This window comes from Podarcis tiliguerta (genome assembly GCF_965153285.1).
Source record: "Podarcis tiliguerta genome assembly, chromosome: 8".
Lineage (NCBI taxonomy): Eukaryota > Metazoa > Chordata > Lepidosauria > Squamata > Lacertidae > Podarcis > Podarcis tiliguerta.
This window is the reverse complement of record NC_139541.1, coordinates 4,720,527-4,747,143: the sequence shown is the minus strand read 5'-3', so window position 1 is coordinate 4,747,143 and position 26,617 is coordinate 4,720,527. Positions and strand designations below refer to the sequence as shown.

The 26,617-nt window shown below is 46.3% G+C and overlaps 1 protein-coding gene across 5 annotated transcripts in view; it reads right to left on the bottom strand.

Annotated features, from left to right (window-relative positions):
- GFPT1 (glutamine--fructose-6-phosphate transaminase 1) overlaps positions 1-26,617 on the bottom strand; it is a 57,550-nt gene that overhangs the window by 16,142 nt on the left and 14,791 nt on the right. For 2 of the 5 annotated variants that reach the window (XR_014514469.1, XM_083453876.1), the window contains exons 4-16: positions 21,353-21,478; positions 20,205-20,263; positions 18,829-18,963; positions 17,149-17,210; positions 15,962-16,041; positions 14,337-14,390; positions 12,113-12,218; positions 9,452-9,615; positions 8,707-8,802; positions 7,148-7,245; positions 5,792-5,912; positions 5,459-5,515; positions 2,025-2,182 (exon numbers count right to left, since the gene is read on the bottom strand). Coding sequence is in view for 4 of the 5 variants with exons in the window: in XM_083453876.1 (XP_083310002.1) it covers positions 2,025-2,182; positions 5,459-5,515; positions 5,792-5,912; positions 7,148-7,245; positions 8,707-8,802; positions 9,452-9,615; positions 12,113-12,218; positions 14,337-14,390; positions 15,962-16,041; positions 17,149-17,210; positions 18,829-18,963; positions 20,205-20,263; positions 21,353-21,478 (1,316 nt within the window). In the remaining variant the exon portion in view is untranslated. The remainder of the gene's footprint in view (positions 1-2,024; positions 2,183-5,458; positions 5,516-5,791; positions 5,913-7,147; positions 7,246-8,706; positions 8,803-9,451; positions 9,616-12,112; positions 12,219-14,336; positions 14,391-15,961; positions 16,042-17,148; positions 17,211-18,828; positions 18,964-20,204; positions 20,264-21,352; positions 21,479-26,617) is intronic. The other 3 variants (XM_083453878.1, XM_083453877.1, XM_083453879.1) reach the window with 3 other exon arrangements.

Sequence of the window (26,617 nt, the reverse complement as noted above, 5' to 3'; positions counted from 1 at the left end):
AGTGGAGACAGAACATAGCCGTGGTGGCTGGGAACCATTGATCCTTGCCTGCTATCTGGTCCAGTGGCACTCTTCCCTCTCATTGCCATAGGTTACCCCAGGCTCCAGTGCCTCTGCAGCAGAACAGTGGCTCCTTACCTGGGTCTCTGGAACAGCCTAAGAAACAGTTCTTAACTGGCTTCGCGGAAAGGAACACCAATATTTTCAAAACTGCCAATGCAGGCTAAAAATGAGCTGGACTCTCAGCTGCAAAGAATACCCTGATTGCAAGTGAATTCAGACCCTGTAATATTGCAGCACGTTCCCCATGAAAAAGCAGCAGGCGCCTTAGCATACAAATCTTGGCCAAGGCTCGTTCTTTGTTAAATGCCTCTTTTCAAATTTTAAGGGGAAAAGGAAGCAGCTCAATCACCTTGAGGAAATATTGAGGTATTTGCCAGGAACCCTCTTTGAGGAAGGGGGTTGTGAGGATTCAGGACAGATAAAAGCTCTTGTGCTCAGAACCTGCAGGCGAGTTTCCCACAAGCATCTGGCTGGCCACTGTGAGAATAGGATGCTGGCCTAGGAGGGCCATTGGCCTGATACAGAAGGCTCTTAAAGGGGTTCTTAAGGGGATCTGCAGCCTGGAGGTCTGCGGAAGGGAGGGGGGAGAGTGCAGAATGGCCAGCTGCAGCAGCAGCAGCAGCTCACACAACAAACTATGGAAAGCAACTCTAGGCAGCAGGGAGGAGATGTAGGAAGCCCTGGTGGGAATCTGCTGAGATAGGGAGAGATCCCATCACCCAGGATCTTGCCTTATTCACTGCTCAAAGACTCTTCCAATGTTTGGGTGTTAATGGTATGTTTTTTGAAAGCTTTAAAGAATAATTTAATACAAAAAGTTCATGCACATGAAAATGATATACAGTGGTGCCCCGCAAGACAAATGCCTCGCAAGACGGAAAACCCGCTAGACGAAAGGGTTTTCCGTTTTGGAAGTGCTTCGCAAAAAGAATTTGCTATGGGCTTGCTTCGCAAGACGAAAATGTCTTGCGAGTTCCTGTGGGGGTTTTTTCCTCCCCCCCCCTTTTTCCCAAGCCGCTAAGCCGCTTAACAGCTGATCCGCTAAGCCGCTTATCAGCTGATCCACTAAGCCGCTTATCAGCTGATCCGCTAAGCCCGCTAAGCCGCTAATAGCGCTAATCCACTAATGGGGTTGCTTCGCAAGACGAAAAAACCGCAAGACGAAGAGACTCGCGGAATGGATTCTTTTCGTCTTGTGAGGCACCACTGTACACCAAGAGATTACCTAACATTTACCGTATTTTTCGCCCCATAGGGCGCACCCAGTTTTTTTTGGGGGGGGAAAGCTATCAGGAAGCTATCCGCAAGCCGTGGGAGCCTGCCGGAGTTCCCGCGGGGCTCCCAAGGCTTGCGGAAAGCTGCCCAAAGCCCGGGGTGCGCTCCGCTGTACTCCCCAGGTTTCGGGCTGCAGGCTGCTGTGCGCGAGCCTTGGGAGCCCCATGGGAACTCCGGTGCTCCCTGTGACTGTTACGGGGGGGGGGCTGCTTTGTATATTTTTATGCACTGTGTTTTTGCACGAATGCATTAACATTTTAATGCTTGTTTTAATAAATATATTGTAAGTCGAATGCAGGCTTCTGGGTAACAAGCAGCTAAAAATTCAAATAAATAATAGCTGGGAAAGGGGTTGGGCTGTGTGCCTGCACTTCAAATGAGGATTTCTTTGAGAACTTATGCCTCTTTCAACTTAAAGCAACCTGAACTATTCAAAATGCGGGTATTTCTAAACACCCTCTGTAGATGAACTGGGAAAGAGCCCCTATGCCTGCCCCTGCTTCCTTGAGAAATCACAGAATTGTAGAGTTGGAAGGGATCCTGAGGGTCATCTAGTCCAACCCCCTGCAGTGAAGCATAAGATTCAGAACAGATGCATGTATTACAAGATATGCAAATCTACGTGACTCAACTGAGCTTTATTGGTGCCAAGTGTGAGTGCCTCTGATGACACAAGGAACTCTTACCTTTGTGCTGGCAACCCCAATCTCTGGCCCAGCATTGATGTGAACCCCGCAGTCTGTCTCGCGAGATATGGAGCTCCCCACAGTATTTGTGATTCCCACAGTCAGGGCTCCTCTCTCCTTGCAGTAGCGCAGGGCCATCAGGGTGTCTGCTGTCTCACCTGCAGAGAGACACCATCATAGTGAGGAAATGCTCAACCTGGAGGCCACAGAATCATTCTAGCCCAACCCCCTGCAATGCAGGAATCACAGCTAAAAAAATCCCTGAGTAATGGTCACCTGAAATGGGACGCAGGTGGCACTGTGGGTTAAACCACAGAGCCTAGGACTTGCTGATCAGAACGTCGGCTGTTCGAATCCCCGCGACGGGGTGAGCTCCCGTTGCTCGGTCCCAGCTCCTGCCAACCTAGTGGTTCGAAAGCACCTCAAAGTGCAAGTAGATAAATAGCTACCGCTCCGGCGGAAAGGTAAACGGCGTTTCCGTGCGCTGCTCTGGTTCACCAGAAGCGGCTTAGTCTTGCTGGCCACGTGACCCGGAAGCTGTATGCCAGCTCCCTCGGCCAATAAAGCAAGATGAGCGCCGCAGCCCCAGAGTCGGTCACGACTAGACCTAATGGTCAGGGGTCCCTTTACCTTTACCTTTAATGGTCACCTGACCTCTGCTTAAAAACCCCTAATGTAGGAGAGTCCAACACCTTCCAGGGGAGACCGTTCCACTGTCCATCAAAAAGTCATTCCTGGTGTTTAATCAGAATCTCATTTCTTGTCATTTGAATTCACTGCTTGAGATGCTACCCTCTGGAGCAACAGAAACCAAGCTTGCTCCACCTTCTATGTGACAGTCCGTCAGACATTTGAAGGTGGCTATCCTATCACCTCTCAGCCTTCTCTACGCTAGGTAAAGGTAAAGGTACCCCTGCCCATACGGGCCAGTCTTGCCAGACTCTAGGGTTGTGCGCTCATCTCACTCTAGAGGCCGGGAGCCAGCGCTGTCCGCAGACACTTCCGGGTCACGTGGCCAGTGTGACAAGCTGCATCTGGCGAGCCAGCGCAGCACACAGAACGCCGTTTACCTTCCCGCTGGTAAGTGGTCCCTATTTATCTACTTGCACCCGGGAGTGCTTTCGAACTGCTAGGTTGGCAGGCGCTGGGACCGAACGACGGGAGCGCACCCCGCCGCGGGGATTCGAACCGCCAACCATACGATCAGCAAGTCCTAGGCGCTGAGGTTTTACCCACAGAGCCACCCGCGTCCCTTATATGTTTAGCGTCTCTATGCTAAACATACCTAATTTCCTCAATTGTTCCTCATTAGGCTTGGTTTCCAGACCCTTATCATTTTGGTCATCCTCCTCTGCACACCTTCCAGCTTTCAATATCCTTCTTAAACTGTGGTGTCCAGAACTAGACACAGGACTCCAGGCTGGGTATGATCCAGGCCATAGCTGTCAAACTTTTCCCTTTTCTTGCGAGGAATCCTATTCAGAATAAGGGAATTTCCCTTAAAAAATGTTGACAGCTATGATCCAGGCAGAATAGTGTGTTGTTATAACTTCCCTTGATTTGGACACTCAACTTCTGTTGATGCAGCCTAGAAATGCATTAACTTTTTTTTTGCTGCTGCAGATAGGCACCATAGATGAGAAACCACAGACCTAAGCAAAGCAGCAATGCTCTCTGAAGAACTCTAGTTCTTCCACCTCTTTGCTCAGCATCATGAACAGAAGACAGCTGCATTACAACACAATACTAGCTAGGGAAAACATATTATTGCTGATCTGGATTTTATGATTTGTTCTTGTTCCTTTATGTGAGCTGCCTGGAGTATACCCAGATGCAGAAAGGCAAGATATAAAATATCTAAATAAACCGGACAAGATATTGTAATGAGAATAGCAGCCAGATGTTAAGAAGGCAAACTGAGGGGGTATTGTTCATTTTAAGCAATACCAAAATTGCACACAGTTTTTGGAATGGTGCAAAGGGCAAGAGTAAAGTAGGTAACCTGGGCAAATATTTACAGGACTCCAAATCCTTTTAGCAATACATTCTGGGAAGAAATCTCCCTACCAATGAACCATTCATATATTCCACTGTCACTCAAGCAAATCTAGACTGCTCTGTCTAGATGGCTCTGTGTGTTATGTGTATGGAGTTAAACTACAGGACATAATTACAGCTGTTTTTCATAAAACAACTCAAACTACTAACTACTTCTTATGAATTTAGAGAATTCCTTATATTATTACACTGAAAATGCTGAAACAACAGGGATACCAAGTGCATGGCAAAGAAGATTACAAGCATGCCTGCAAATCACCAGCAGAGGGTGTCAAATCCCCAGCCTGCTGACTGCCATGCCTACAGTTCCTTTGGCCGGCCACTATCACTGTGGTCAGCAGGGAGCATTCTAAGAGGCGCTTTCTACGCTCAAAATACATTCTAGCAGTTCCCCTGGCCAAGGAAGAAATCACTGTGCAGTAAAGAAGCCTCCAGATGTTTGTTGGACTACAACTCCCATCAGCTGTGTTGGCTGGGGCTGATGGGAGTTGCAGTCCAACAACATCTGGAGGGCACTGGTCGGTGAAGGCTGCCCCAGAGGGATGGGAAACCCCGCAAGGAATCTGCTGTTTGTGACTACCCAATACGACTCATGTGTCCAGGAGGGCAGAAGATTCTACAATTGGTTTGTAGCTTTTATTCCACAGAACAAGGTTTTTTTTGGGCAAACCAAAGTGCCCGGGCTTCAGCCATTTCATCTGAACAGTAACATTTCATTTTCAATGCAGCAGCGGTGCTGGAAGTGATTATAAAAAACAGTTTTGGCTATTTAGCCCCTTTTTACTTATACCATATTATAGTATAAATCATGGGTAGGCAAACTAAGGCCCGGGGGCCGAATCTGGTCCAATCGCCTTCTAAATCCGGCCAGCGGACAGACCAGGAATCAGTGTGTTTTTACATGAGTAGAATGTGTCCTTTTATTTAAAATGCATCTCTGGGTTATTTGTGGGGCATAGGAATTAGTTTATCCCCCCCCCCCAAAAAAAAATATAGTCCGGCCTCCCACAAGGTCTGAGTAAAGTAGAAATAATATTCTGGTAAAGTAGAAATAATAATAATAATAATAATAATAATAATAATAATAATAATAATAATAATAATATTGTTTTAGTTCTATTAGTTTAATTACTTTTTAACCATTTACATTTTTTGCATTTTATTTGTGTCATTTTAATTTGTGTAAGACACACTTTGAGTCCCGGACTGAGGAAAAGGCGGGAGATAGAGATAAATATCACAAACACATAACTAATAAATATGTATCCACGTGATTTAATTTTTAGCTTATATTTGAAACTCAGCTTTAGGCATGAAATTCAGGCTGCATTTCACTACATTCACACAGGCTTTGTCCTTTGTTTTGAAACTCTTACATTTTGCCCCGGATAACTTGCACATGTCTGGTTCTAAGCATGCCGAACTCATTACTTCTAAAAACACAAACAAACAAACAAACAAACAAACAAACAGAAACACACATTGTTTGTATGAGCAATGGCCAAGAAGTACCATGTGCTAAGAGCTCCAGCCGGGAGAATCCTGACTGGACTTGGCGGCTCCTGGCTCTGCAGGATTCTAAACCTCCCTCCTCGGTAGCACGCCAGGTCAAAGGTCATGAGCCTAGCCAAAGGTAGCCACTTGCCAGTGGTCTCAGTTTGGCCTGCCACCTGCCCAGCACTGCTCCCAGGCCAAAGACCCGTCCGTACCTGACTGGCTGATGAAGAAGCAGACATCATCTCTGAAGACTGGAGTGTTCCTGTCCAAAAAGTCACTGGCAAGTTCTACCATGACAGGCAATTCAGTCAACTCTTCCAGAACTTGACGTGTCTGGTAAAGAAAAGAAAAGAAAAAGGGGGGAAGTCACGTACTCCTCAGCCCATGAAGCAGTGCAGTAGATTCCTGCTCACACTCTCGATCTTTTAAAGAGAGAGGAAGTGTGCAGGGACACGAGGTGTCATTTTGGCTCTTCAGTTTCAGTGCAAGAAACGAAAAGAGGATCCAAGGTCGGCATCATTAAAACATATTCTCATAGGCAAAATAAACTATACAGGCCTCAAAGAAAATGTGATTTATTACATCAGAACTGGAGTGAGTTTCCAATTCTGGTAAGACTCCCAACATGCCAAATGTTCAACCAGGGGTACCAACTTGAATAAAATATTGGGGGGGGCACAATCAATTTCATGACGCGGCACACGGACACCATTTGAATACCCATCAACTTTGCAGGGGTCCGGCCCCCTCCAATATTTTATTCGGGAAGGGGGAAGGGACCTCAGTCCCTAGGAGTTGTTCTACTGAGTATGTCTTTCCATGCTCCAGTTAAGAATTACCGTATTTTTCGCCCTATAGGACGCACTTTTCCCCCTCCAAAAATGAAGGGGAAATGTGTGTGCGTCCTATGGGGCGAATGCAGGCTTCGCGGACCTCTCCGCAAGCAGCGGGAGCGCTCCCGCTGCTGGCGGAGAGTTGCCTGAATGCTGAAGCCTGCGCGCGCTGAGCTCAGCGCGTCCAGGCTTCGTGGACCTCTCCGCTAGCAGCGGGAGCGCTCCCGCTGCTGGCGGAGAGTTGCCTGCATGCTGAAGCCTGCGCGTGCTGAGCTCAGCGCGTCCAGGCTTCGTGGACCTCTCAGCAAGCAGCGGGAGCCAGCACTGGGCTCCCACGGCTTGCAGAGAGCTGCCTGTTTGGGGGCTGGGGTCGGGGGAAGCTCGGGCTTCCCCAACCCCGCGCCTGGGGGGGAAAATATTTTTTTCCCTTTATTTCCCCCCAAAAAAACTAGGTGCGCCTTATGGGACGGTGCGTCCTATAGGGCGAAAAATATGGTAATGACCCAGTAGGTAATTTCAGTGAGATATGCCTCCCATCTGCAGAACCAAACAGACCAATGAAATGATGCTACAAGGACGGGTCACAGTTACAAGGAGCCATAAAAGAGCCGCATTCACCTATCAGCATCCACTTTCCATAGCTTCACAGACGTCATCGTAGGATCACAGCACTACCAATTTGTTCAATGTGTTTGAGATGCTACTCAAAAGGAAAACCCAAAGTCAGCCACTTACTGCAACTCCAGCATGGTAGCTTGTTCCACAAGCAATTAGGATGAGACGTCGACACCTTTGGATCTCCTTGATGTGATCTTTCAAACCCCCAAGATTCACTATTATAAATGTAGACACAAAGGTTTTGGTATTTAACATGATAATAACAACAACTACTACTACTACTACTCAAGGAAAAACATAAGAGACATTTCAACTAAGACTTCAGGAATTATATTGTTCATTTAGAGGAATGTCAGAGTTTCCCCTTCTCTCATCATCTACAGTGCACAGTAAAGGTAAAGGTACCCCTGACCATTAGGTCCAGTCACGGACGACTCTGGGGTTGCGGCGCTCATCTCACTTTACTGGCTGAGGGAGCCGGTGTTTGTCTGCAGACAGTTTCCGGGTCATGTGGCCAGCCGCTTCTGGCGAACCAGAGCAACGCACGGAAACGCCATTTACCTTCCCGCCGGAGCAGTACCTATTTATCTACTTGCACTTTGATGGGCTTTCGAACTTCTAGGTTGGCAGGAGCAGGGACCGAGCAATGGGAGCTCACCCCGTTGCGGGGATTCGAACCACCGACATTCTGATTGTCAAGCCCTAGGCTCTGTGATTTAGACCACAGCGCCACCCGCGTCCCACAGTACACAGTAGGGTCAAGCAAATGTCATCTCCTTAGACACTTTCCTAAGCAGGAAGAAGGCAAGTACCAAGTGTGGCAGCATAACCCCCCAGTCCCACTAAGCATCCCAGAGGAGAAGGGAAACTTGCTCAGCAGCAAAGTGGTCAAAATGCAATCAACAGAAAGCAGAGGTGGAATAGTGTAGAAGGCCTGGAAACGATGCCTTGTGAGGAACGGCTAAGGGAGCTGGGCATGTTTAGCCTGGAGAAGAGGAGGTTAAGGGGTGATCTGATAGCCATGTTCAAATATATAAAAGGATGTCACCTAGAGGAGGGAGAAAGGTTGTTTTCTGCTGCTCCAGAGAAGCGGACACGGAGCAATGGATCCAAACTACAAGAAAGAAGATTCCACCTAAACATTAGGAAGAACTTCCTGACAGTAAGAGCTGTTCGGCAGTGGAATTTGCTGCCACGGAGTGTGATGGAGTCTCCTTCTTTGGAGGTCTTTAAGCAGAGGCTTGACAACCATATGTCAGGAGTGCTCTGATGGTGTTTCCTGCTTGGCAGGGGGTTGGACTCGATGGCCCTTGTGGTCTCTTCCAACTCTATGATTCTATGATTCTAACTTCTACCTCAGCTGTTTGATGGTGGAACCAACTATCTCAGAAGGTAGCGGACTCTCCTTCGTAGGAGGTATTTGAGAAGAGGTTGGGCTGGCCATCTGTCAGTTGTAACCTCTGCATTGCAGGGGGGTGGACTAGATGGCCCTTGGGGTCCCTTCCAACTCTACAATTCTATGAATCGTCCTTACATTACGTAAGGCAAAAAGGGCAGAGAATTTCTCTGTATACAGACCATCCTGTTGTGCCCCTCCCCCCTTAATCAGCAGTACTTTATTAAGCAAAAGCGCCTCAAAAACCAAAACACCATTGACATGCTTTTGACTTAGTTACCGGTGTAGTCATCGAAGTTGACTCTTCCTCTCATGGTGTTGACAACGGATTCTGGTTGTTCAAAAATTTCCTTTTGCATGAATGAACTGAAGTTACCTTAAAAAAAAAAAAAAAACAGCAGCAAAATGTAGACTGGATGGAAACGACACTGCAATGTTTATTCTGTTGACAAAGCTACCTGTTGATGGCAATGGCGACCACCTGAGAGGTGTCAGAACTGAGTTCTGGTGAGCTCTGGCTGAAAAATGTCCTGCTTACTAGTATGTATCCTAATAGTACTAGTAGCCATGCTAATATAATTGTGTCCTTTTTGCTGATGCAGAAATTCTTTATATTTTCTTGTTTCTTATTTCAGAACGTGGTGTTTTATTATTATTGCAACTTCTTATATATAAATATTTTAGTACAGTGAACATGGGCTAAACATTGCCTGGGAAATGTAAAGAAAAGAATAAAACGCAGCCAATTCAGTTATGATACATAAACTACGACTCAAGCAGCAGAGCCAGTGGAGTCCTGCTCTTGGACCGTGCCACCTGGAACAATTGTTTAGAAATTACTACCTGAGTTTTGATTCTGATTTCCCTCTTCCCTCCCTGTCTATTTCCCATTTTGTGCCATTTTTTAAAAAATTGTAAGCCTTCAGGTGGGTAGCCTGTGTTCCCGCGAACCTCCAGAAAGGATCTCCACAAACAACACACACACACCTGAAACTGGGAAGCCCTGACTATCAACATAGACATACCCTTCATGATTTGCTGGAGCTCCATTTGTAGGGTCTGAACAGCTCGACTAGGATGATCAGCCGCTGTGCGCTTGACTCGATGGATGGAGAGACGGCCGTCCACAACAGCTGCCACATCATCATCCTCCAGAAAAATCACTCTGTTGGTGTGCTCAATAACTGCACTGTAAAAGAGTGGAGAATGGTTCAACTTCCATCTATGGAAACTAGAAGGAGCAGAATCTGGACTATCATGCTTAAGGGCAAATAACTTGTAAGATTCACTGAATAGGCACATTATAAAGCAATTGGACTCCAGTTATCCAGTAATGAAACCATATTAGAACCAGAGTGTTTGCAAGAGTAGATATACCAGTCTTGAGATAAGAGTTGAGCTGACTGATCCTATTGTATTTTTATATAAACTTTGAAATACTACTACAACTAATAATAATGATAAATAATACAATGCTAAATTGGAATACAACTACAGCACCCCCCTCCAAAAAACTATGAAGGGTCTGCAACTTACCATATTAACTGGATCATTTTTAATATCCTTACTTTATCATTTTACTGTAACCTACTTTTCAGCTCTTATGCAAATTTTATTGCATTTATTTAACCCTCTTCCATTTTTTTTACAGGCCCTTTTAAGACCAGCTAGAAACAAAGATCATGACTGATCACAAAATCATTCCTGTTTAACATAAGAAAATAGATTTAATTGGCTGTGCATTCCAAAAACAAGGTCTAATTGGACCCGACCACACACCCCCCAACGTTAATTTAAATTCCTCATTGGACTATCTATCAGTAAGCTCTTGAAAAGAAAAGAGAAAAGATGCCTAAATATTGTGCTCAGAGAAGGAGTGGGTCTAATGTACCCAAATAGCATGAAAGGTGCCCCCTCCCCGATGAACATTGCAAATAAGAAATCAGTGTAGCAGGTTTGTACGCTGAGTGTGTTAACTCCTGTATCAAGAAAGTCGAATTGGAGCAGATTTAACCCTTAAGGTAAAATGTTCGCCTGGGCTCCGACAGACCCCTGAAATCGTTTTGTGGGTTGTTTTGTACCCAAAAACAGAACACCCTGCATAAAACATGGTTTTTATCCAATGCTAGTTTTGCGCATAGTTGACCTACTGAAGTTAAAGCACATGACTGAGGTTCATTAGTTTTAATACTTTTGCTTTGAGTAGAACTTAGTTGGGCTGACTAGAACTATAATTAAACTACACACCCAAATATTCCTTTGCTTTTGAAGAGGTAAAAGGTAAATGTAAAGGGACCCCTGACCGTTAGGTCCAGTCGCGGATGACTCTGGGGTTGTGGCGCTCATTTCGCTTTACAGCTTCCGGGTCATGTGGCCAGCATGACTAAGCCGCTTCTGGCGAACCAGAGCAGCGCACGGATACACTGTTTACCTTCCCACTGGAGCGGTACCTATTTATCTACTTGCACTTTGACGTGCTTTCGAACTGCTAGGTGGGCAGGAGCTGGAACCGAGCAACGGGAGCTCACCCCATCGTGGGGGTTCGAACTGCCGACATTCTGAATGGCGAGCCCTAGGCTCAGTGGTTTAGACCACAGTGCCAGCCGCGTCCCTTTGAAGAGGTATAATAGCATAAAAATGAAATTTATGACACACACAAAATGCTATGGTGTTCTTTACCCTATTTTGAGAAGTTGTTGGGGTCAGAATGCACCCCAAGCAGCTTAGGCATTTGGTAGTTTCACTTTCCTCTTTCAACAGGACCAAATAGGCTGCCTGATAAGCTTCGTAAATTAAACAGTGGGTGACTGGGTAAAAGGGAGCTGAAACACTACAGGAGAACTGATCCCAGAATTGCTAAGTAGATCCCAGAGTTGGAAGCCATTCAGGTTTGCTAATAAATAATTTTATTTATTTATTTTTGCAAATATTCCAAACATCTGCTGTGGTCCACAGCGATGCTATTAGCACGGGAAAGTTAACTGCTATCCTTCTCTCCCGCTAAGGAGATGACACCAACATATATGGTTCCTCACCACATGTTAGGCAGAGATATAGCAATTGACCTGAGGCCACTTGGAAAGCTTCAAACACCCACACAACTGTGAAGTCATGAGCCCTACTGGGCACCTTTGGGAGAAAAGGCAGGATAGCAATTTAAAATATCAACAAGCTGGTCCCAGACTATCAGCTATACTCTGCTGGCTCTAGGATAATCAGAAGCCTCAGAGCAGGAGGCTTCCTCAACCTCGGCCCTCCAGATGTTTTGAAACTTCAATTCCCATCATCTCTGACCACTGGTCCTGCTAGCTAAGGATCATGGGAGTTGTAGGCCAAAAACATCTGGAGGGCCGAGGCTGAGGAAGCCTGCCTTAGAGGCTCTGACACCAAGAGTACCTGGTCTGTTAGATTCACACCCATTTCCCGTTCCACTGGAAGTACACTAGGTGCTGAAGGTGTCTACAAAACAGGTTGAGTCAGGAAACATTTTATGCCACATATAACACACATGCTACTTGAAAGTGACACACAAATGCCAGCCACTATCTCTTCTCCCCTCTGGTCCTTCATCCAAGAGAGGTGGCCTGTCACTGACTGCATTAGCCTAGCAGTCAACCTCCTCCTTGGTGCATGCTGTGGGAGGCCAAGGACAAGGCAACTTGGCTGACTCCACAGGGGCCACAGACCTCGCGTCCGATGCAAAGTAGTACTCCACCGCTTTCTCCTCGACAGGAAAGAGGCAGGTGGTGCTGTCCACCCGGGAAAGGCTGCAACTCCCCTTCTTGTCTTTGCCTGCGGAGGCAAGAGAGCTCAGTTAGCTGCCATTAAGAGGGCACAAAGCAACTGACAGCAAACAAAGGCACCTCATTCCATTGATAAAATTCACCCCAAGTCACCAAGTCACAGTACCAACATGAAGCTTCACTTTCTTAAAGGTTGCTGGCCTAGTCCACGGGAATATTTCCTGCAGAAGCACCACTGAAAGGAAGTGGGCAAGACCACTGCCTTTTCATTTCAACAGGAGCTGGGCAGGAGGCTTTGCCGGGGAGTCTGCCTTGTGCAATTTTATTTATTTACTTCTTCCATTTATATCCTACTTTTCCTCCACAGAGCTCAGGGAGGCCGGCGGACTGCTCCTCTGCATCACCATTTTATGCCCAAAACCCTGCTAGGCTAGGAGCCAGTGACTGGTCCAAGGTCATCCTGTGAGCTTCTCAGCTGAGTGAGGATTCATACCCTGGTCTCCCAGGTCCTAGTCAGACATTCTCGCCACTACACCACACTGGCTCTCAGCTTTGATTAAGGATGAAGGATGTGAAACAGTTGAATGCCTTTTGGTGTGGAGTGGGGATTGTCATGTAAAAAATGACAGTCTAGCTTTTCTTAAGAACATGATTTAAACTAGCCAATTTCTAAGCAATTCCGCATGCACAACATCCAAGCCTTTTTGAATTAGTTCTGTGTTTGTCAATTAAAAAAAAAATAATAGATGACAATCAGGTGTTCTTAAACTTGAATTCAACGTGGGCCCTGAACAGGCAGCTAATACAGGTGTTGGGCTGCTGCCCTCAAAAGCCAGAATAGCTTTTCTGAAGACAACTGAGCTAGCTGGAGTAGTTTGCATTAGGAGAACTTTGAACAGGCTGCTCTAGAGTCAAGCATGTTGTACCTGAAAAAGTATTTATTCAGGATGACTCTCACTATTGTCAGAAATACCAAGGACCAACTGCAGAGGCAGAGGATAGCCTTCGTGGCTGGCAGCCATTGAATAGCCCTCTCCTCCATGAATTTGTCTAATCCTCTTTTAAAGCAATCGAAACAGGTTGTCATGGCTGTATCCTGTGGGAACGAGCTCCATAGTTTTAGCATTTACAGTGGTACCTCGGGTTAAGAACTTAATTCGTTCCGGAGGTCTGTTCTTAACCTGAAACTGTTCTTAACCTGAAGCACCACTTTAGCTAATGGGGCCTCCTGCTGCCGCTGCGCTGCCGCTGCACAATTTCTGTTCTCATCCTGAAGCACAGTTCTTAACCCGAGGTACTATTTCTGGGTTAGCAGAATCTGTAACCTGAAGCATCTGTAACCCGAGGTACCACTGTACTGTCTAGTTAAAACTATGGCAATGGCTCCCATAGGACACAAGATGGATTGAAGCCTTAAGACACCTGACAGTCAGAGCTATTGAAAATATGGGCATGTTCTGCGAAGAACATTTGCACACAAATGATTTAAAGCAGCAGTGAATCAAAGAACAAGCAGCTCTTCCTTAAAGGCAAAGATACATTTGGATTTGCTACCATATTTTTCCTGGCATTGTCCCATTTTTACCATGATTATCCACCCACTGGCAAACTGTTAGTATTCAGATCAGTACTTGATAGCACCAATGTTAAATGTATTAAAAATTTTAGTATTAAAACATGGCTCTCATGTTGATACTGACTTTAAAAAGAAAAAAAGCCAGTTCCAGTTAAGTCAGACATCCTCAAATCCGGATGTTGGTTTCAAATTAACAAAATCAGCAGAAGGCAGAGAAACCAGAGAAGGCGAGAGAAGGGTCAGAGGACCTTTTGGTTAAGTGGGAAAGCCCCTTTAGGATTCTCGCATGCAGAATCTCCCGCCCCAATGCCATCTCTTTAATATGTTGCCATCACTTTCCACTGAACAAACAAGGTTACACATCTTGACAACCAAAAGCCAAGAACACCGTTTCTGTATGCACTTCTGCACCCAGAAAAGCAGGCTAAGAAATGGAAAGTTCTGCTCAAATGAACATAGTAGCAGACTATACCCTGTGAAGCTGGTCCCTCCTCTCAAATGGAAAGCGATCAGCTACACATTAAAGAGAAAGTGATTGTCTTAATTCATTTTCAGGACTTCTCATCGAATGAAGAATTATGTCTCAGGCACCTTTCTCCATTTTAATGGATATTCCATCAATAGAATGATCCATAGGTTGTGTGGCTGAAAGTGCAACACGAAAAAAATAACTTCAGTGTGTCATTGACAACAAGAGAAACTTCAGCAATGTCAATTTAAAATAAAAATTAGAGACAAGCAGAAGGCAGACTTTTGGCTTGGAAGTGCAGTTCACACGGCGCTTTTTGAGCTGTGTTAAGTCCTGCGAATTTCAGTCCCATGGGGCCGAGATGAAGCTGTTTTGCAGCAGCAGAAGAGGGCTCCTGTACCCATTGTCCCACCTGAATACCTGAATTAGCATTTGCACCTGGGACAGATACTTCCAATAAACCTTCATAACATGACTAAATGACAGGTTGCATGGAAAGGTGAAGCATCAGCATGGAGATACTTGGAGCAGAACAGTGGGAGGATACCCAGCTACAAACCCCTGCCGAGTCACAAACTTTGCTAGGCAGTGTTCAGCCAGTCACCTAGCCTGGGTTGCTTGCTGAAAGTTGAGATTCAAATAAAATAAATAAAGAAGGCGCCAATAAACCTTGCTGTGGAGATACTGGAATTCTCAGGCAAGCCTATAGGACTGTAGCATTAGTTGCCCTCCAGTTAAAGGGAACGAATACATTCCTAAAGCCACAGGGATGTTCTGCTGGGGGACAAGACGAGCTGAAGATACTGGTCAGTCTTCATACCAGAAAGCTAAGGTGCCACGTGCACAAGGTATATAGTGATATTATGCAAAATGAGGGGAGTAGCTTACAACCAAGCTGCTCACTGTGTATCTAAGGGTGGAATGATTTAACAATCATTCCTTCCCTCTGCCCAGAAATCCCTAGGAACAGAACAGGGTTTGTGAGAGTTGGGGAAGAAGAGGCCAAGAGCCAAGGCCGGGCGGCTAACAAGCAATAATAAAAACAAGTTGAATGAATACAACTTAAAAACAAGATTAAAATACAACATTAAAATATTGAAACATTAAAATATTAAAATGCAGCCTCATCACAGGAGAAGAAAGGAAAAAGAAAAAAGAAAGAAGAAAGAGGGGGAGGGAATCAAATTGGCTCCAAGCCAAAGGCCAGGCGGAACAACTCTGTCTTACAGGCCCTGCAGAAAGAAATCAGATCCTGCAGGGCCCTGGTCTCATGAGGCAGAGCGTTCCACCAGGCCGGAGCCAGGGTTGAAAAGGCCCTGGCTATGGTTGAAGCTAATCTAACTTCCTTAGGGCCCGGGACCACTAGGGTGCTGCTATTTATGGACCTTGAGGCTCTCTGTGGGGCATACCGGGAGAGGCGGTCCCATAGGTATGAGGGTCTTAGGCTATGAAGGGCTTTAAAGGTCAAAACCAGTACCTTAAATCAGACCCTGTACCCAATAGGGTTTGCTTTTTAGAAGGCTCCCATAGCATCTCATCTCCATATTAATAAGGTATTAATTTAGCATATCTGAAGAAGTGTGCTTGCACACAAAAGCTCATACCAATAACAAACTTAGTTGGTCTCTAAGGTGCTACTGGAAGGATTTTTTTTATTTTGTTTTAATTTAGCAGATAGTACCAAACTTCTCACTTCTGCCACACTTGCATTAAAAAAGAAGAAGAAAATGAGTTGAGAAATATTTACCTGTTCTGTAGAGTATTGGAATGTGGTCAGTAGAAAGCTTGTGCTCACTCCGCACTCCAATGAGCAGGGGGCTTCCTCTCCTGAAAACAAGACATCCAGCTGTCATGGCCAATAAACACTAGTATCTGCGTCGATTCTTCCCTTGGGAGGGCCTGATCACATTTGCAGCTTAGCTAAGTGTCAGCACAGCCAAGTTGAAGGGGAAGAAAGTTTGGCCTGGAGATAGCAAGTTCAAGCAAAGCACCCTGTGAGGGGGGGGCAGGGTTATGGGCCTGGGGTGGGGCGTTTGTGTCAGACCAGGACACAGATCCAAGCTTCAAAATTGCACAGAACAAAAAAGATGGGGGGGGGGGAACCTCACTAATCTGATCTCAATTATAGCCTGCGGATGGCAAACAGCACTAACTCAAGATCTATATAGTTCAGAGTTGGGCAGCTTTTAAGCCAAGACAGAATGCAGTTAAAAGCATCCCAGACAAGCTGAATTTATAGTTCACAATCTGTGGGACAAACTCTCAAGAGCCCTGAATTTTGAGACTGCAATGATGTGCAGACCAAGCAAAATCTTAAAAGAACCAAACTGATTACCATCTGAGGACTTGTCTGTCTTACACATATCAGATGATCCCGGACATGCTTACTCAAAAGTCAGTATCACTGAGATCAGTTAAGTGCAAACAAGATCACTGCCTTGAAAGTCCCTCTTTCACCTAATGGAACCAAGGGAACTACAGGTCTGGGTGAGGCAAGCAAAGGATTTTCAAAAGAGGTTTCCAGACCCTTCACAAACTACAATTCTCAGAATTTTTTGGAGTAAGCTATATAACTGATATGAGTGCAAACATGACTTTAACTACCCAGATTCAGCTGGGAAATCCAAACAGTCATTGCAGTCAAGATGTTAATTGTTTTGCTAATTTTGAACTGTTTGTGGTACTTCATGGATAGCAGGGAACAACATTAAAGAATGGGGTTATTTTTCTAAGAGAATATTTTTGCATCAGCAGGTAACATGAAAAACAGGGAATATTATACCATGAGGTTGCATAATAGATATGGCAAATAGAATTTCCTCCAATTCAAAATTGGCTAAAATCTATGATAGCCTATCAAAAAGAAGGTGTGGGTGCAAAAATAATGAAACTGACCTAGGGAAACACAGAGCATACTACTGGGACGGTATTTACCTGGTTCCAACTGCTTGACCAGGATAGTGAACACTCTTGAACACAAGGGCAAATGCACCTTCCTTGTGGAAAAACAAACAAACAAACAAACACTTTACTTTTTCAGTTAACATCATTTAAATGTTTTAATTAAAATATTAATATGCAGCCTTTGGGAGAAAACTCTTTCAAGGCAGCTTACAATACATTGCAGCTTAAAAGTCTCAGAAACAGTATACTGAGAGACCAGGGAAACAACCTAAAATTACTAAAGTATCATCAAAGCCAACAGCAGAAGCAGACCAACCTGTTAGGGAAGCCATGAACTAGTGGTTAATTCCAAAGCTGTGGGGCTGCCCCTCTGGCTTCCACTGCTTTTGGAGACAGCAAATTAAAAGGGCCTCCGCTGCTGACCTCAGAGCACCAGGAGCCTGGCACAAGTGAAGGCAACCCTTCAAATATCTCGGACACAAAACACTTTAAGCCTTTAAAAGTCAGAATCAGCATTATAAATGCACTAGTAACCAGGTCAGCTGATACAGTAAGACTATCTCATGTCCCTACCACCCAGTTCCCCCCAAAATTTAGGACACTGCATTCTGCACTGTCAAAAATTCCGAACCCACCTTTAAAAGGCAGCCCCAGGTACAGTGCACTGCAGTAGTCCAGTCTGAACGTGACTGGCAAGAGCCAACCTCTCTTGCTGGGGAGACAGTCCAAGCTGGTAAAATGCACTTTGTGCCACCACTATTTTCTTGGCTTTCCCAGTTAGCATCAATGTCCAGGAGAATGAACTTGGTTCTTCAGGGACAAAGTAGCCCCATTCCGGACCAGCAGCCCATCAAGCTTGGGAGCAGGCAATCTCCCTACCCAGCTCTCTGTCTTATCTGGATATAATCTCAGATTGTTTGCCCTCACCCACCCAGGACCACCTTCAGGATTTCAAAAGGGATGAGAAGTTGGAAACAAGAGAAGGAGCTGTGTGTCACAGCCAGCAACACCTCAAGCCAAATCTCCAGATAACTGATTAGAATCTGCTTTTCTTCTGTCCTTATTTATTTCTCCTGGAAGTTTCATGCAGACATTAAAAAGCATGTGGAGGGGGCAGGTTAGGCTCTTGTGGCGCCGTATAAGTCAATGGCCATAGGATAGGCAGAACGCCTTCAACACAACCTTAATTGTTCCACAAGAAAAGACTCCCAAGACCAATCTGGATGAACAGGATTTCAACACTGTGACTGACTATAACAAAAGCTGCTGAGAGGTATTATTATTGTTGTTGTTGTTGTTGTTGTTGTTGTTGTTGTTGTTATCCTCCTCCTCATCATTATCCCTAGTCTGAGTATCACAGGATATTCTCTAAATTAGTCAATTATCTTACATCTACTTTGGTAAAAGCTATGAACTAACATTACTGTTGCAAACAGGATCCTGGCTCTTTCATTTGCTCTTTGCTTATCATAGAATTGTAGAATTGGAAGAGACCCAGAGGGTCATCTAGTCCAACCCCCTGCAATGCAGGAATGTCTTACATTGCTGACTAAAGCAGCTGTAAGAGAAAGCAGATTGCTCTGTACCAGCAATGGACTAAGCAATTCCTGAAACCTCACCATGAAACATATTACAAGGTCTGGCAAAACATAAGAATTGTATATTGTCTCCTATGGGTGATAAATGTTTTACGAAAAAATGTAGAATTACCAGCTGTTGGATGACCCTTTCTACCAATGTGGTGTAGCTGATATCGTCACTTTCACGGTTGTCATACATGTACTTGACAAGTTTAGCAATTGTCTCAGTATCAGTCTCGGACTCAAATTCATAACCTTTGCTTTCCTGAAAAAACATTTAAGAAGTATGACTTGTGTTAGTCAAAACAATGGAAATATGGAACATGGCACATGGACAAGGGAATATCTACTACGCACTATTTTTGTATCATAGCAACCATATTCTAAAAATATTGCACAGGCTGCTCCTGTTTCTTACAACTGCTCTACTTTCATTCATTAATTTCAAGTCCTCCTGCTCAGAGAAAGAATCAAATAGAATAGATAAAGGAATGCAGAAGCAAAAGAACCATGTCTTGATGGGCATGGTTCCAGCTCACTGCTGCGCTCCTACAGAAAGCAGAGCAGATGCTAACCACACAATGCAACCAAGCTAGTATGGAACCCAATGGCAAAGTTCTCAAAGGCCAGAATGGGTCAGGATTCAATTTTTGTTGGTTTGTTTTTGTTGGTTAGGGAGGGGAAGAGTGACCGCAAACAATTAATAACCCCACGACCTCTTTTTGCAAAGAAAAATTCCAGAGGGGGTTGCTGTGTTGTCTGTGGCTGCAAGCACCACAAAAAGTCTTGCGGCACCTCGAAGACTATTCCTGGAAGTATATTCATCTGCTCTTTAGATTTCTTAATTCTACTACTTCCTCTGAAGTCAATACAGTACCATTAACCTAATAGACACAAAATCACATTACACACTTAAGCCTGAAAGAAATTAGAAGCAAGATAAAATTATCCAGCTTTGGTAAGATTGTAATATTATTATATAACGCCACTAATGTTCATAGGAGAAGGCCCATAAAGTCAGTGACAAGAGTGCATGCATTGACTGCAGAAGGTCCCAAATGCAATCTGCAGGCAGGAAAGGGAAGACCCTGCTACCATTTCTGGCTGGGGCTGTTGAGAGTTATGGTTATAGTCCAAAACTACTGGAGGGCATCAGTTTGGGGAAGCCTGGTGCAGACAGTACAGCATGAGATGAAGCAACAACCTGAATTGAGATAAGGTGCCTTCCTGCATCCCTAAGGCACTTCACAGGGTGACACAGAAGATACCTATCAGCCCAGGGGAACATGCAATCTAACCACTCCTTAAAGTTATAGCACCAGCTCATGTAATAGATACTTCAAAGGCTTCTAAAGTGTCTCCCTTCTCAGCATCCAAAGAATGCTGGCATAATTTGGGAACAAAACTACCAGGCCCAAGTGATTCTTTCCTACGATACAAACACAAGCAGATTCAGACTTCCCACTTTGTTTAAACCCACAGCACAGCACAAGGAGCTTCACTTACCAAAAATTTCTTCAGGTCTTTGTAGTTTGTAATAATGCCGTTGTGGATAACAATAAATTCTGAAACACAGGGGGAGAAAACACTTTAGGAGCTATGATCATAAAAGAGCCCGCAAAAAAAGGGAAGCATCCCAAGAGGAGAAGAAAAGAGAGGTGCGAAGCACCTTGCTCAAAGGCACAAGCCTGAAACAGAAACTAGGATTCCCAAAGCCAAGCCAACCACAAGCACATGATAGATGGACGGTCGAATTTAATAAAGAAAGTACAATCCCTGCTTGGCTGCTTAACTTAGAGTAGTTTAATGCCACCTGCTGCATCCAACTGCAGTATTAATTTACTTTATCCCAGACCCATTTACAGTTCAATTTCCTAATGTAAGAGAGAATGTAGGCCATCTTCCATGTGGGCCATTACCCAAAATTGTTTTCTGTACTAACTACACCAGGAATGACAGTTGCCTATGCTAAACAGGATGTATCAACAAAGTACAAGGTAGCCGGCAGCTCAATTTCAGCCCCGAGGAGCCTTTAGAATTAAGACACTTAACAGATTAAACGAACCCTTACAACAGATTAATGGGAATTATAACCCATGCTTGTAACTTTGGTAGTATTTTAACCTTAGTGCAATACTAACAGCAGGGCTTTATAGCAGTCATTACAGTGCCTCAGCTCACAGTTTTTTAATCTAGAAACGATATAATTAGTGAGTACTCAAATTTAACCTTTTTCTGAAAATCTCTATAAGGTAATATATTATTTATTCTGTAATCTACGACTCACTTTTTAAAAAGCAATTTTAAAATCATTATCATCTGTGAACATTCTGCATATTTAAAAGGAGTTGAGACCAGCCTTGTTTTTAACTTGAAACAGTCTTTAATCCATAAAAGAACTAAATTCTGTTTCCCAATGTAGCTGATTTTGGGCTCTCCGGTCTGACTATCTGCCTCCTCCCACCTGGAAATAAAAGCTAAGACCACTAAGATTTACTTCTTACATGTCTTGCTACCTGGTACTTTGTTCAAGAAGATGGACACAGCTGTCCAGGGACACTTTATCAGCTCTGAACAGCCATCAGAAGCTAGGACAAAAGTCAAAGCGTCACCTCATCCCTCACACCCACCAAAAAGTAACGGCAATGTCTTACCATTGTTTTTATCCGATCGCTGTGGGTGGCTGTTGACAGGATTGGGCTCGCCGTGGGTGGCCCATCTGGTATGGGCAATTCCAAGATGCACATCAAACTCAATGTCCAGGTCCATATCCTGTTGTTCTATGTAAAGAGGGGGAAAGTTCATTGCTGAGAGGATTCCCTACCCTTATTGAATGGAGGGAAAGGTTTCAGCTGACATCACCCACTGGCTTCAGAAATGCAGCGTGAGGCTTTACGAAGGAGGCCAAGGCTTTCAGGGTACTCATGAATGTGAGCTCTTTTCTAACATTTACAGATCTTTTGCATGTGTTAAGTGGTCCACTTCCACCAACACATAAATTATAGGTGGGGAAACTCTGGGCTAAAGGTCAAATGTGGCCCTTCAGACCTCTCCATCTGGCCCTCAGGAGTCTCCCCAGGCCACCACCCCCCATACCAGCCATACTCTGCACCCTGCTGGAGTGTTTTTGCCTGGCTGAAATGTGTATCTCAGTTCTAATCACACCCCCTGCTGATCTGGACGGCAGACGGACAGGGGCATGAGTGATTGTAGAAACCAGCCTCATGAACAAAAGCAAAGTTTAAATTCATTACTCTACCAACTTTTTCTTCTGGCCCTGCCCACCATTGGGATGTCCAGAAGGGAATGTGGCTTGGGACAAAAAACGTCAACCACCCCGACCTAAGTTCTGACTAAAGCCAGCCAACTCAGTCAGCAACATCTAAGATAAAAGTAAGTCCACAATCAGTGGCGTAGCGTGGGTTGTCAGCACCCGGGGCAAGGCAAGTAATTTGCGGGGCCCCCCCCCGCTGCACTGTCCCTCCCCCAGATAGTCCCTCGCTCTCTCTCCGCACCGCACCGCACGCCTGGCACCCTCCCCTCCACAGTGGGCAGCGACCCGGCGGCTGGGATCGGATTCACACAGCCAGCACTGCAGTGAGTGAGAGAGAGTGAGTGAGCCAGGTAGGGGCAGAGAGCTGCGAGTGCGAGTGCCCCCCCCCGATGTTGCGCCCGGTGCGGCCGGCCCCCCCTGCACCCCCACGCTACGCCATTGTCCAGAATGCAGAGGTCCTCCACCATGCCTCTCTGAAAACAACCATAGTTTAAAACAAAGTATTATCCACAATATTAGCACACACTGTTGTTTCCTGACTAGAGGGCATTGAACGGAACGCAAAACATGAGATGTTTGCTTCTCCATTGTTTACAGTTTTCCCACCCAGAGATCATACCAATTTAATACTTGCATTTTTCTAGTACATGGAAAGTTAAGAAAAGACCATCTTATTTTGTGACTGTATCAATTTACCATGCTTAGAGCATCAACATTTGATTTAAACAATTCCTAAGACCTGGATAGCACAGTTGGTTAGAGTGTGGTGCTGATAATGCCAAGGTTCCAGGTTCGATCCCCGTATGGGACAGCTGCAAATTCCTGCATTGCAGGGGGTTGGACTAAATGATCCTCAGGATACCTTCCAACTCTAAAATTCTATGATTCTAAGACCAGCAGCAACAGAAATACATGACTGCTGTATCATTGCTAAATCATTGGCTGCAATATGAACAAGCATTCTACTCACACATTCCATTTTAATTCTTTACTTTTGCCTTTACTGCAAATTCCCTAACAGCTGAACTATGATTTGTATGTGCCCTCCAACGCAGGACTGCAAACCAGCTTCCAAACATGGTTTGGTTGGTGGTCCCAGTTTGGAGGGCAAGCCCAAACCATAGTTGGCTAGTTAAACAGCAAATTCTGGTATGTGCTAAAGAGGAAGTAACCTGTATTGGAGCACATAATGCAGGCATAGGCAAACTCTGGCCCTCCGGGTTTGGGGACTACAACTCCCATCATCCCTAGCTAACAGGACCAGTGATCAGGGATGATGGGAATTGTAGTCCTAAACATCTGGAGGGCCGGAGTCTGCCTGTGCCTGACATAATGTGAGGGAGGGAGGGGAACACACATGAGGCCACTCAAGCAGCATTAAACCATGGTTTGGCGATGCGTGTGAATAAATCCACGGTTGGGAACTTCAGTAGTGTCAGGGGTTCAGGAGCAGAGGCACAGGAGAGGGAGGAAATGGAGAGCGAAGGGGAGGAGTCCGAAGGAAATGTCAGCGATGACAGCGATCCGAGGTCTCTGAGTCTGTCCAGTGAATCAGAGGATTCACAAAAAGGGGCTCCCATGGTCAGGGCAAGGGGAGTACCAAGGGGGGCACTTCAGGGAGAAGGGGCCAGAGGGGACTCAGAGAGCAGCAGCTGGAAATCTGGACCAGCGTCCGCACCAGAGGGAAGTAGGGGGGAGGAGTCCCAGGCATCGGGATCAGGCGGCGCGCTACCAGCGGGAGAACATGAGGCAGGATTGACCACGCCTCTGTCAGGGAGCGAGGAAACGGTTAAGAGGAAGGTTAAACGTGCGCGCGCGCCAAGTTCAAATGTACAGGAAGGCGGCACAGTTGGCAGCCCGGGTAGGGAGCCAAGTCCTAAAGCCCGCCGAAGAGAGCGGGAGGAGTCAGGAGGGTCCACGTCTGCGTCAGAGGAGTCCAGGAGGGAGGAGACCCCGGGGGGCAGTAGGACCCAGCGGAGAAAGGAGAGAAGGGAGAGGTGGAGTAAGATTAGAGTCTTAAACTGGTGCACAGGAGGCGGAGATTCAGACGGAGCTTCGCCGGTCTAAACTCTGGACGTAGAGCTGGGGCGCTGAGGTTTGGAAATGGAAACTATTCTTCAATAAAGACTTTGATACTTTACTACCGGCCAGCGTTGGTCCTTTGTGAGCTGGGACCAGGAGCCAGCTCTGACAGTAAGCTCCGTCTCCTAGTTTTGGCACCAAGAACCTCGCCACGTGAGTCGAGCGGCGAGGACAGAGGAGGGGTGCTTCGAGAGCTCACACAAATCTGGCAAGATGAATCCAGAACAGCAACTGGCAGAACTGCGAAATGCAGTAACTCAACTCAACGCGGAGGTACGGGCCTCCAAGAAAAGGGAAGAGGAAATGGATGCAGCCTGCAGAGATCTCCGAACCAGGTTGGAAGCGCTCACTACACTGGGGCAAATGGGACCCAAGTCAGAGGGCATTGGACTGGGAAGGAGGGGAGGCAGTCTGGTATCTCATTTCGACGGGAGTTTACAGCAGTACCCCAACTTCAGAGCCGACCTGCTGTTTGCGCTGGATCTGCTAGAAAAAGACTTTAGAGATGAGAGAGAGAAAGTGGGGTTTATCTTGTCCCATTTGCATGGGGAGGCCAAAACGTGGCTGAGGAATTTATGGAGAGATAATGATCCGGCGCTCCAAGATGCGAAGGCTTTCATTAAAGCGATGGATTCGTGTTTTTTATCAAAGATAGACATCGATATTGCCAGGAGAGACATACACGGACTTAAACAAGGCAGAGCCAGTGTGAGGCAGTACCATGCACGCTTTTTCGGATTAGTTCATGCACTGGGATGGGAAAAAGATTCTGCGCCAGTGAGAGACCTCTTTTGGGAGGGCTTGAATGCAGATGTAAAAGCTGAGATTGGAAGGGGGGAGAGACCAAGGAGCACCCAGCAAGTGGTCCAGAGGGCGCTGGAAATCGGGGTGCATCTGGAGGAACGTCCTTGGAACAGAGAAGAAGGACGTTGGGGAAGGGCGCCAGCCAGAGCACCTCCCCTCTCTCTCAAAGATGCAGCGCATGCGCAATCCACACCCTCGCAGGGAGGGGGAGAAGAACCTATGGAGATTGGAGGTGCTAAGGCTCAGTCAGCTACCAGAGCCCTAACACCGGGAGCAGTCAAAACGAAGCCTCCTAGAGGGAACAGGAAGTGCTACATCTGCGACAGTGCTCAGCACATGGCGAAAGAGTGTCCCCAGAGGCTCCATAAGCACACTGCAGCCTCGGCAACAGTGACAGACGCAAGTCAACAGAGGGCACCGCAGCAGGGAAACGACGGAGTCTGGCTGGAGGAAGAAGTACTGGGGTCCAGCCAGACAAGTCAATGAAGCAATCCCCAGCAATTTTGCAGCCCACAGACCCCCTCCCACCCAAACCAGTGGTGCAGCTTACAGCGTCACTCCAACTGCCCAATGGACGCACTCTGGAAGTGCCGATCACCATTGACTCTGGCAGCAACGCAGACTTTATAGCACTGGACTTCATTCAGCAGCACAATATAGCACTACTGCCAGCCACGCTGCCTCTGAAGGTTGTCACGGTGGATGGCAGAGACTTGTTGGGGGGGCAAGTGGTGCAACAAACGCCTCCCATGGTGATGCGAATTGGAAATCACCGAGAAGTCATCAGCTTCAATGTCACCCACCTGTCGGACACGCCTGTAGTCTTGGGCATGAGTTGGCTGCACAGGCACAGCCCAGCATTGGCGTGGTACCAGCGCCAACTGACCTTCGGCTCATCCTATTGCGCGGAACATTGCATCCTACCTGGCCCGGAGGAGGAAGAGGGTGAAGCGCAGCTACACTTAGGCACGCTGCAAGCAGTGCCACGCAAGTACGCAGCGTTTTTGGAGGTTTTCTGCGAGAAAGAAGCAGACAAGCTGCCTCCCCACAGGCCCTATGACTGCAAGATTGACCTCCTGCCAGGGGCGACGCTGCCAACCGGGAAACTGTATTCTATGTCTGAAGACGAGCTGCAGGAGCTCAGGGAGTTCATAGACCTCAACTTGAAGCGCGGTTTCATCAGAGAGTCAAAGGCAGTGGGGGGCAGTCCTGTATTCTTTGTGAAGAAAAAGGACACGCCCCAAAAGAGGCTTGTAGTGGATTTCAGGCTCTTAAATTCCAAGACCAAGCCCAGGGCCTTTCCCATGCCCAAGATAGATGACCTGCTCGCAACGGTGCGGAAAGGACGCATTTTCACAAAGTTGGATCTGCGAGGGGCGTACAACCTGATTCGCATACGGGAAGGCGACGAGTGGAAGACTGCCATGTTCACGCCTTTGGGCACCTATGAATACAGAGTTATGCCCTTTGGTTTACAAAATGGCTCTCACTGTTTTCAAGCCTTCATGCATCACGTCCTGGCGGGCCTCCTCTACAAGAAATGCGTCTGCTTCTTGGACGACATCCTGATATTCTCAGAATCAGAGGAGACCCACGAGGGAGACGTCAAGGAAGTTCTGCAGAGACTGCAGGAGCATCGGCTGTACGCCAAGCTGGAAAAGTGCCAGTTCGACAGGAAGGAGGTGGATTTCCTGGGCTACAAGTTGTCGGACAAGGGGATCGCCATGGACAGCGCCAAGGTTCGCGCAGTGTTGGACTG